Source organism: Mytilus trossulus, unplaced genomic scaffold (genome assembly GCF_036588685.1).
Source record: "Mytilus trossulus isolate FHL-02 unplaced genomic scaffold, PNRI_Mtr1.1.1.hap1 h1tg000146l___fragment_2___debris__unscaffolded, whole genome shotgun sequence".
In the NCBI taxonomy this organism is placed as follows: domain Eukaryota; kingdom Metazoa; phylum Mollusca; class Bivalvia; order Mytilida; family Mytilidae; genus Mytilus; species Mytilus trossulus.
In genome coordinates, this window is record NW_026963303.1 from 237407 (window position 1) to 250000 (window position 12594).

The following is a 12594-nucleotide window of genomic DNA, read 5'->3' on the forward strand; positions in this document are numbered from 1 at the left end:
TTCACTACTTTTGGCGGCCTGTGAATTAACCTTATCTGTCCATTTGATAACAGAAAGGAATGAACGTAATCCTAACTCAGAATCAACCTCAGAAGGTTGCAATGGAACATTAAAATGTATCTGCTGAGATGTTTCCGAATCTAACTGTTTTAAAATTTGTAACAGGTCATTCATTTTGCCTTCATATGGTTCCTGCGTTTTATATACATCAATGATGTCATAAAAATCTCTTCTTGAAAATTTCATTATCTTAAAGTCTTGCGTTGATTTCTCATAATCATGAAATTTAGTTACAGCAGCACTATGTGTATACAACTGATCACAATTATTTCCAAAAAGCAAGAAATTTACTTCTTGTGTTGCCTTTATGTTTCTTTTAAAAACAAACGTTGATCGCTTAAAAGGAATTCCATTCCGAACACACGTTTCACTGCTTACGGAATGAACTTTGGTGACTGTCTGGAACTCGGATTGACTCGAAAATAAGAACAACAGTTTATAATTGGTATTCATTCGACGCTAAAAAAATTCTTGATTGAATTTTATCAGGGACATTAAACACTGAGTATTTAGAAGCAAATGATTCATATATCTGAATGAGATTATCTGAATATCAAAAGTTGCGAAAGTAGAAGGAATCCCTTTAAAAAAATACATTTATCATGCTGTGTTCTTTTGTTTTATCGAAATGTTTTGGTTTTTTTTTTAAATATGACAAACACATAATGTTATTCATGTATAAATAAAGCATCCGCCATTTAAAAGTTTAAAATGATTCAATAATGAAATGTATATAATCACATCATATGTTGTACCAAGTTTGGCTTTCTGGACAATGTGTTGTTTGTATTTGTTGGTATTTGTGTGAAATGGTTTTGTGGGTTTTACTTTTGTCTGTTGTTTGTCGTTGGGATTTATGTGATCCCTTGTATGTATTTTGTTTAAAAAGTCTTTCCTGACCTGAATTAGGAATCTGGGAAATAATTGACAAGCCAAATCTGAAAATTAATTATCTTTATCCAGTGTATGTTACCTCTATCAACGCGGTCAAAGGTGAAACTGTGCCTAAAATATATAAAATAAAAAATAATTACTTCATACTTCGTATTTAGGTAAGATGATGAAGTAGCTTTGCTTGGTGTAGTAAGGAACCACTTTTTAAATATTTCTAATATACTCTTACTTTCATTTAATCTTTATTTACATTCCTCATATTATTTCAAAGCTTGTTTGGTTCGGTTTTTCTAAACATTTGTCTTAAACATCCTTAATCTTTGAATGTCATTTATCAATCCCCAAGTACATAATCACCAATATCATATCATTGTTGAATTGTTATGTTCATCTGAAATCCTTTATTAGTATAATATTACTAGTCAAATTATTGAAAATCATAAACTTCTGCATATGTTTGGTTGTAATTACAAAAGGTGGTAGGATTTGAGATAACCAAAACATACTACTATTGTTTTTATTTCTTATGAAAATAAAAGTAAAACTGAGTAGCAAAACATGTTAGATGCACAATAAAAGTACTTTTCATTTCATGATTTTAGATAGTTTCATTATTTGACATTGTGTTCTATCACTGGTCGTAGTCAGACTGCATCAATAGAGATTAAAAATATTTTGCATTAAAAAGAGGAAGTTAAACATAAAGTATTAATTCAATATTTTTGAGACAAACGTAACAAAATGCTTACTATCGTTCGATTGTGTGCTGCTTCTCTCTTTATCACTTTCCAAACCAACACGTTTATTGTCGGGTGTATGGTTAACAACGTCAATAACATGGAGGTTGATAGAATCTAGAGGAACATAATTAAAGGTCGATATTTCTGGTTAAAAAGAAATTGTTCAGAATAAATAAAATAAATCACAACATTTAAGACGAGGGTAGAAATTAGTGCCAATACGTGAAAAAAGAACTGTTACTAAATCTATCTGATATAACGTACATTCGTGGTCACCATAACTGCGTTGATTCTTACCATATTTCGGAATTGAGAATAAAATTCTTATGCTGTACGACATTCATACAGTTTAATTTTAGTCAATTGAAATCATATACAACCAGTGAGAGGTAGAAACATGTATCAATCTGAATTGTGGTTGAGTTGATACATGTAACGCTAGAGATCATTGGACTGTTAATAGACTTGACATAATTTAAATTCATATAAACACCTGTGTACAATTTTCTAATTCAATTTATAAGATTGACTACAATACAGGCGAAAGATACCAAACGGAAATTGTTTGCTCGGTCCACGGTCAGGAACATGTTGTTTACTGTTGTCGTTTGTTGGTGTGAGTCAAAGATGCTTCTCGTTTCACGTTTTTTTTATAAAGATGTGACCGTCGATTTTTCTAGTAATTATTAGAGCTCTTTTAATTGCTTGTTGTTTAATGTGAGCCAAGTCTCGGTGTTGAAGGTCGTTCTTTGATCTATAATGGTTTACTTTTTACAAATTATGATCTTGACAGAAAGTTGTCTCATTGGCATTCATACCAAATATACCTTTTAAAATTTACAGTTCAATAACCAAAGCCAAAAGAAACAAACAAAAGGTTTACCAAAGACAATATATTCTAACTTATATTAGATCATCACTAATAACAAAAAAAAACAACCAATACCTGTATCAGATGCTTCTGAGCGACAAGAAGGCTCCATCAAATATTGATTTGTCACCCTTCATGGTGTTAACTTTATCACTAATTCAAAATATGAATCATACAATCTCATAACTCTTGATTGATATTTAATCAATTACACGAGTAATGTATTCTTTTCAGATCATCGGCTCTAATATTCAAACAAGTGTAACACTGAAAGTATTCAGTTTGATTAAAGATCGGGCATGTTGTTTTTGTTTTGTTTACATAATCTATTTATTAAATTTGTTTGATTAACAATTATTGTTTTTTCCTGATATTGAATATACTGATGTAACTTAAATTTCAGTAAACTCGATTATACTTTGTTTACACATACCATTGTCAACTCTCACTGTTATTGCATCTCTTTGAAGTACCTTCATCCGATTTGTTTGATTATAATTATCTTCACTTTCTTTTATATCTGACTCTGATTCCATTTCAGAGAGATCTTATATAAAAGGAAAAAAGTAGTTATTTTCATTCAACCATTTAAATGTTCAAATCTTGGACAAACAATGTAGTTTCGTTTGTTGATATGGTATAAACATACTAACATAAACGGAACCAATGTTGCTGTATCATACGAGCATTTCAACAATCAATGTCTCGTCAGTGATAATGGAGGCAAAATGTATTGAAAATTTAAAGCGCTGATAAAATCATTTTTCAAAAAGTCTATATTATATATCTTTTAAATAACGTTTGATTTTGTTTAATGTTCTCTGTATTTTTTTTAGTATCCATTTGAGTTTGGTTTTATAGTAAATACATTTTTGATATAATTGAGTATTTAAAGAATGTGTGTTGTAGACAGATTCGTGAGAGCACAGTATTGTATGAATGGGTCATTTTAGAAATGTAGGAAAATCGGATTAATCGTTATTTGAATTTTGGTGTCCGAAATAGTGGATTGAAATTTCTCCTACTTGAATTGCAGAAGCAAAATAAAAAATAGGAAGATGAATTTTCTTGAAAATCGTGTTCATAGCTTTAAAATTACTCCAACTTAAATAGTACATGTCCCTATAAAAAAATGTCAAAAGGCGTATCAAAGAAGACATCTTTATAATTACACAAATTTTACAATTTTCTGTGTTAAGAAAGGAAATACAATGTAGAATAACTGAATAATATTACATAGGTTTCAAATTGAAGCAGGTTATGGTTAAAAATTTAAGATCACTCAATTGTTTTTAAAAAAGATATGTTGTTTTGTTGGTACTATCAAACCCTCTCTGTTATGTGGTACGTATTGATTAAGGGTGGTTAACAAAGGTACCAGTATTATGATTTATTACGTCAGCCGCGCGTTTCGTCTACATAAGACTCATCAGTGAAGCTCATATCAAATTATTTATAAACCCAAACAAGTGCAAAGTTGAAGAGCATTTGGGATCCAACAAGGGAACAAAAAAGTCATAAGTAGTGAATGAACTCATATTTCCTTACTTTATGCACTGTATTTCTAGCAGACGTACACGTGAAAAACAAAGGCTATGGAGTATGACAGAAAATCAGTACAATCACAGCTAAAATCACAAACAAAGCAAAGAAAAAGGTCGTGTATTGCTTTTTGTCCATTTCAAAGTTACAGTGATGCCTTAAACAAGGAGCAAAAAACTTTCACCTTACTGCAAGTTTTAAACGGCCCCTATGATCGGCTAACGCGGAATGATTTATAAAAATAATAGGGTCAGATATATGGTAGGTATTACACCACCAAATAGGACCTTGATAGATTATGGACTACCTTCGTGGCACCAAGTGTGTGACTCGTGTTACTACAACCTGGTAATACGTCTAATTCATGAATTCGATTAGTTATATTTTGGGAAGTTGGAAACTGACTTGGGCTATGGATCATCCTATAGAATTTCTAAATAAAAAAACCAACATACTGAAAGTTATATCATGCATGATAACTTATTCATGTTGGCATTTTTACTTCTGCATATTCATACTGAAAACACCTGAACAGTTGACAGACTGAACAAATTTAAAGAAAAACGCAAAATTACAAAAAATAACAAACTCTAATGAAAATACAAAACGGAAAGTCTTTTATCAAATGGCAAAATCAGATACTGAAACACATGAAACGAATCAATGGCAACACTCATATTTCTGGATAAGTAAAGGCATTATTTTATGTAGACAAGGTCGACTATGAGTATACCAATTACAAGCGAATATCCTGGCTAGGACGCCTTTTAATTCCGGTTTCATGTTTACATCGGATAATTAATGTTATGTGTCCCCGACATTGGAGGTCATTCCGATCATGAACTTGATGGCGTCTATACAAAATACACTCGAAACTCATGCGAAATTCTAAGATATATATTACCGATTCCATTCATTGTAAATTGTTTATTTCAGACTCATTTATGTCATTGTTAATTGAATATACATTTCAGCATATAAAATGTATGTCACCCAACAAATATGAGAATTTGAGTCAAATCGGGGAACATTTAACAATTATAAATTTATCTGGTATAGGACACTAAATAAAAAGCATACGTATAGTTGCATACTTTGATAGTCTGCATATTCTGTAGATAAAACTGGACGTTGGTTATGATAGCTTGCGTTGGCGATGTCTTCAACAGTAAATCGTAATTGGGAGCTTGCGAAGGAATCTAGAATTGAGAACAGTTTAAACATCATAATAAATTATAAATCTAAATAACAAGTGGAACATTTGAACACTCGATGAACACAATGAAATATCTGTTATATCACTTATTTGATAATCTGGCTCTACACATGAACCTTATGTCAGCAACTTCAAATTATCATGTGTGGTTATTTTGTTTAACATTTTACGTATTGGTATTTTCTTCCTATTATACATTCATGACTTTAATATATAGATAAACAGTGTAATATTCATATACACGTAAGTTTCTCGTTTTAAATGTTTTAAATTGTCATTTCGGGCCTTTTATAGCTGACTATGTGGTATGGGCTTTGTTCTTTGTTGAAGGCCGTACGGTGACTTATAAGTTACTGTTAATTTCTGTGTCATTTTGGTTTTTTGTGGAGAGTTGTATCATTGGCAATCATACCACATCTTCTTTTTATATATATATCATGAACTTGAAAAGAGTTAGATTTCGAATGTGGTGTTGTCTGCGTTTGCCTTTATTGTACATGTTGTAGTTCAGGGGTTTTGTCGTCCCGTCTACCAATAGTCAATCGTCGTCTTTCGGTTTTAGATTGTAATATACAAAAATGTCGTTTATAATTAAATGCAACAGTAGTATACCTCTGTTCGAAATTCATTAATTAATTGAGAAAAAGCTAATCCGGGTTACAATATAAAACTGGGAGAACACATCGGATGGACGAGAGGAACAACAACAAAGCAGGCACACGAAAATGCAAAACACGTGGAAACGAACTAAAAGATAACAATGCCCATTGTACTGACTTAATACAGGACATTTTAAGAAAAAATAGTCTATTGAAGCTGGGTTTGTGGCCATTTAAACCTCTGCTTTGATGGAAGTGTTTAAAGTAACACTTTTTATGTATTACTGAAAAAATATTACACCACGGTTTTCGATATCATAAAAATAGTCAAAGCATTTACTTCATTTTATCATCTGTATATGGAATAATTCGTAAATATAACTCAACCTGCAGACATCTTATACGTTCAGGTTTTTCACATACGATCTTTTGTGGTAATACTCCTTACAAAGCACAAAAATGTCAGTATTCACCTCAAAAACGTACAAAAGCTTACAACAGACTTACTAAGAAGGATATAATTACAATGTTGTGGTCAGATCATTAAAGATTGCATATTTTGGCTTTAATATTGATTCACTTATAGGGTCTTTGCATCGGAACTAAATACATTTATTGAAATAAACAGTTGTTGGCAAGACACGGGTAATGTTCTTCTCATATATTTTATGATAGTATGATACAAGCCCCTAACGGAAGGGGTTGTGTCTGGTATTCATATATCTTCATATTCATATATCTTCAAATCAGTGTTATTGAGGTCCGGAGCTGACATGTAGTTAACTGCTTATAGTCTGATGTTATTCTTGTATTATTGCCATTTTGTTTGTTTTCTTTTGTAACTTTGGAATTGGACTTCTCTTGAATTGAATTTTAATGTGCGTATTGTTATGTGTTTACTTTTCTACATTGGCTAGACGTATAGGGGGAGGGTTAAGATCTCCTAAACACGTTTAACCCCGCCGCAATTTTGAGCCTGTCCCAAATGCGGAGCCTCTGGTCTTTTTAATTTCTTGTGTATAATTCGGAGTTTAGTATGACGTCCATTATCACTGAACTTGTATAAATATTGTTCAAGGGGCCAGCTGAAGGACGCCTCAGGGTGTGGGTGTCTCTCGCTACATTGAAGACTCATTGGTGGCCTTTGACTGCTGTCTGCTCTATGGTTGGGTTATTGTCGATTTGACACATTCCCCCTATCCTTTCTCAGTTTTACTCAAATGTCATTACATGACAGGACTACAACTCAAATACACGGGAAAACATATAGCACCGACAAACACTAAAATAAGCAATACAATAGAACAAAACGACAAGCTTATAGTTATTAAAGGTACCAGGTTTATAATTTGATACGCCAGACAGGTGTTTCGTCCACATAAAACTCATCATTTACACTCATATTAAAAAGGAAAAGATAGTCAAACCAAGATAACAAGCTTTTCCAAATCAGTGTGCCAAATACGACCCCGGTTATCTGGAATAGTATTTATTAATAGTATTGAGAATAATTCATATTTTTATATACAGTGAATATTAAAAAAAATTACCATATAATTGATATACATGTTAACACAGCAGCGATAAACTACATAATACAAAAATGAATACGTCGTTAGACAACACCACAGCCGAACTACACATTGTAAACCAGCCGAATATATTGACATACAAAAGTGACGTCACAGCTAAATTTCTTTAAACTTACAATAGAATAAAGTTCCAGGTTAGGTTTGTTATGCTGATATTGCATGTATTCCATCCAGTGACAATTACAATACTTATTCATATAGAATTAAGTTCGTAATTATATTTTTAATTGTATTATCTTGTTATGACAGCATCTCTCTAAATCAAACTGACACCGGAAACATAATGTAAGTTTAGTTAACCCAATTTAATTTGTTGTTATTATGAATAATAGGAAGTTTGCAATATTTATGCTAACCCTTTCCTAGAGCTTTTGTTATTCTTTGTATGAATATGTGTTGCAGGTTGTGAACCCTGCACATGTTTGGAGGGGGCTCAATTCGGGTGCAAGGTTTAACGTCCCTGATCCATATGTGGCACCCAAAGTGGTGCTCATGCAAGTAAACATATTGTTCCTATTGAAACATTTCATTGGTAAAATTTCACATAGATATTATGTACCTGTCAAATTATCTTTATAATGTCCGTAAGATTTCGAAAGGATATGGCGTTAACATAATATCTTTTTGCCTACATTCGAAACTCATGTGTTGACAGCGAAATAAAGATGATTGGTCAGACTGTAGGTTCATTTCGGGTTACACAGTCTTCTATTTTCCTGGTTTTCCAACAGCCCAATGCATCACGTGCGCATGCACAAAAATGAAAATAATCAATTTTCTGAGATGCATTTTTAAATGGGATTCATCGAAACATAATTCTTGTAATCATGTCAACAATGTGAATTGTTGTGCCAAAATTTAATGGATTTACCTCAAATTTTGGTTTGTATGTGTGTTACTGTTGCAATTTATAGAAACAGCTTTTGTTAGTTTGTGTTACAAAATATTATATGCACTACTTATAACAAGCACTAAATATAATCAGCACTATATGTATCACCTGCATGCAGTTTAGTTCTGGTGCAATTTTAATGTTATACATACCAATATTAGCTGGTAACACAGAAGTCAGATAATCATTTTCTAATTCTTTCAAATGTTCTGAGGTTGGTTGTACACGTGCATGATGTGTGTTATATGTGAATTGTTCTATGAAAAGAAAAAAACGTTTGTTCAGCTCCTCTTTGCAAAAAAAGAAAGAAAACATACACAGAAAATAGTCGTAAAAAGCGTTTTTTGTTTGATGATCTGGCACATGGTCAAAACCAATCACTGCTAGTTCCGTTGGTCAATTTAACTTTTCCTCCGAAAGTAAGAATTAAAATAATTTATGCAAAGTTGATAAACTTTGTTTTCGGCAGACTTGTAAAACAAGTAGTTTTCTTTTTTTAAATTTTTACGTGTACTTGCTTTAAATTTATCGTTCTGATATATGTATAGAAAAACAGCATATTGGTAAATTACTAGCAAATATTAGAGAACACAATTTGAACAACATATCCAAAACTTTCCCTTCTTTCCCTTTATCCTAATTCGAAAAGCTTTAAAATTGTCGATTATTTTTACAAACAAAAACAATCACTGTGGTAAAAGGACGAACCATATAAAAAAAAGAGGCATAAATTAATTAAAATAATTGTTATCATTTTGTTTTATAGGACAGTATAAGGACTACAGTACTATATATATAGTACTAAATATTGTTTTGCTACTTGCTTAGCAAAGCTGCTACTCGGTTTTACAATGTATACATACTATCAGATGGTGGTAACTCATAAATCGAATGACCAGGATGTTCTAGATTTTCAACGTCCTTCAGACGTTCTGCTGTCAACTGTTTGTGTGTATGAGATGTATATTTCCCTATTATGAGAAAAGACAACGTGATTTGTTCAGTTTCTTTTTCAAAATAGAAACTGAAAATTAATGTTCAAAAGCGTCACATAATGCTATAACTTACCAGAACTGGTCAAATTTAATGACACGGCAGTTGTAATTTTTCTGCTTGGTAACAAAATACGAAAAATTCCAATTATACAGAGATTATACTTATTGTGATCTGCATGTTAACATTTCTATGTAATTCCTGCACACAACAATTCAACCTAACCACACTGATGTAAAATATAAAAAATTATTTTAAAGACATATCTTTTCTTTACGTATTGATCAATATCAAAAAAGTGGTATGATTGCCAATGAGACAACTCTCCAGAAAAGCAAAAAATAATATTGAAATTAACAACTATACGTCACTGTACGGCCTCAAACCATGAACTTCCCATACAGTAAAGTAGTCAACAAGAAAAGGTCCCGAAATGAGAATGTAAAACAATTCAAACGAGAAAACTAACGGCCTATTTTATGTTTAGACTGAACTGAAAACAAACGTTATTAGCAGAGTCTTAATTGTCTTTAATATATAAAACATTAGGTTCAGAAATATATAAAAGATACATGTTCATGACCAAATATCTACCAATGTGTGGTACCGTTGGGAGTTGAAGTTTTATATTTATGAAACGCTTTTTTTTTTTACAAATAATGTTTGATTCAAAGCATTACTACTTAGGTGGTCATAATGAACGACTTGCATCTAATAGCAGCGGTATCGTCAGAGTAGAAAATGAATGAAAGATTTTATAAATGTCTTACGTCAAAAAGATGAACACAACTGAGGAGCCAAAAATTTTAACCTGATTTTTAGATATATATGACTGTGAAAAATATAATTGGTGAAGAAAAACATATATGGTGTTGCACTTCATTTTTGCTACGACCCTTTGAAAGCGATCAATTTTGAGGATTTTCCCATTTTTCATTCATTTTTATTTGGGCTATTATCGTGAAAAAAAATCACAGTTCCACAATAAAACTTGTTTTCATACTTTTCATTATGATGAGGTAGACCAATCTATAAATAAAGTAAGATTAAAAAAAAATAATAGATAATCGTAACTGGAAACTGTTTTATTGATATTGACACTAAAAACGTTTATCTGATAGCATATTATAAAATTATGGCGAAGAATTATTTACGAAACGTTCCAACATCTTATGACATTTCTTTTTAGGCATATATAATTAAGAGTTCTTATGAAAACAGCTACATACTAGTATATCATAAAATTGGAAGGGTGAACAAGCTTCAAGAAATTTGGAAATGGGAAAACACGAACTTTGTTAATATACAGAAATTTCTATAGTGGAATTAATTATTTTTGGATGCTCATAAATTATATCTATAACTCAGTTTTGGACTAGTTTGAATCTCGGTCTATTTCTGTAATTTATTCTTACATACTTTTGATTTTTTAGCCCTGTATGCTTACATTACCTATGTAAGTTTTAAAAAAATTTGTATGCACATAGAACGACAAATTTATGTGACGTATACAAAAATTCTAACGTCAAACACTCAAATCAATCAATGTTTTCGTAGATAGTAGATGTTTTTGTGTTCTGTTAAATTGTTCCTTTTAAAATTGTTGTACGATGATGACTGATGTACCCATATTTTGACTATATTATAAATTGTGACTTTTTATTTAACGCATCATGTAAAAATGACGGAATTTGATGAGACTGTTATTAAAGTGAGAGGGTTAGCGCTATAGAACCAGGTTTAATCCACCATTTTCTACATTTGAAAATGCCTGTTCCAAGTCAGGAATATGACAGTTCTTGTCCATACGTTTTTGATGCCATGTGATTATGGACTTTCCAAATTGATTTTCCTCTGAGTTCAGTATTTTTGTGATTTTACTTTTTTCCAAGAACTATGCCACAAAATATGTGAATGAGCAATGGAAATTATGATACATGCCAATAATTGTCAGGCGACACGCGTGTGTCACCTTACGTCAGATTTCTGATTAAGACAGTAAACAAAAATTCATTTATCCTTAAATAATTAGATTAGATGTATGTTTCATTATAATACCTTATTTAGATTGGCTAACTGCACATCACGTGTTATTCCGTAAGCAATTGCATCACTCAATAAAACTTTTCATTCCGGCATGATAACACGTGGTCCCACAATAAAGTGCACAGGTGAATAAAATACAAAAAAATATAAAATTCGTGTTTTCATGATCATAGCCAAAAAATGTAATTATAAGTATTGAATGCTTCTTTTTGTAACTTTATAGGGTTGTAAAAGCGTTGACCGTGCGCACATTTTTAGTATAGAAGCGCTTCCGCGCTTCATACAAAATGTACTTCGGTCAACGCTTTTACAACCCAATAAATTTACAAAAAGAGGCATTCAATTTTTAAGTAAATAGTAAATATAGTTAATATTGTTTAAATGCATTTATTGCAGTTGTTTATATGTGCTATTTATTCCCCCGTGAAGCCACTGCTGATTTAATTCCAGAACATACCCTATTATGCCATAACGAAGTAGGAAAGACATTTAGTATTCGTCAAAAACCGTTTGACGAGAAATTAGTGGCTGCAGTTTTCATGTCACTGCGATCATTTTTCATGGATGATATCACAACTTAAAAGTTATGATGAACAAGGGATAACTTTGAAAAGTGTTTCATATTGTCATTTCGGAGTCTTTTATAGCTCACTATGCGGTATTGGCTTTGTTCATTGTTGAAGACCGTACGGTGACCTATATTTGTTAATTACTGATTCATGTTGGTCTCTTGTGGAAAGTTGTCTCATTGGCAAACATACCTCATCTTCTTATTTATATTAGCTACTTCATGACTGTCACTGAAATTTCAGTATCTCAGATATAAACTATAAACAACACAATTTTAAGTTGAGAATAAAATAACGCATGTTCCGCAAAATTAGAAACAAACTAATTAAAAATTCATAAATACTCGGTATATGAAAAGTATGCTGCATACATATGCATGGAAGATATTGTAGAGAAAAAATATTGAAGGTACTAAACAAGGAACATTTTTGTATTTGCATACTTGCCTGCCATATAATCAGTACTTTTCTATCAAATGAAAACAAAAATTAGCCTTACCTAATTGTCATGCATTTTTCTGAAGCACAAAATATTTGTTTTAAAATCTTTAAAAATCTTTGTAATTAAACCAGTTCCGAC

General features: G+C 31.5%; 1 protein-coding gene across 1 annotated transcript; it reads right to left on the reverse strand.

Annotated features, from left to right (window-relative positions):
- Positions 1–960: 960 nt before the first annotated feature.
- On the reverse strand, positions 961–9377 carry LOC134700462 (uncharacterized; the record flags this gene model as incomplete). The annotated part of the gene is made up of 6 exons (XM_063561858.1): positions 961–1065; positions 1704–1808; positions 2999–3112; positions 5202–5306; positions 8559–8663; positions 9270–9377. Coding segments are annotated over 6 exons (587 nt in total), but the record flags the coding sequence as incomplete, so codon positions are not given.
- Positions 9378–12594: the final 3217 nt, after the last annotated feature.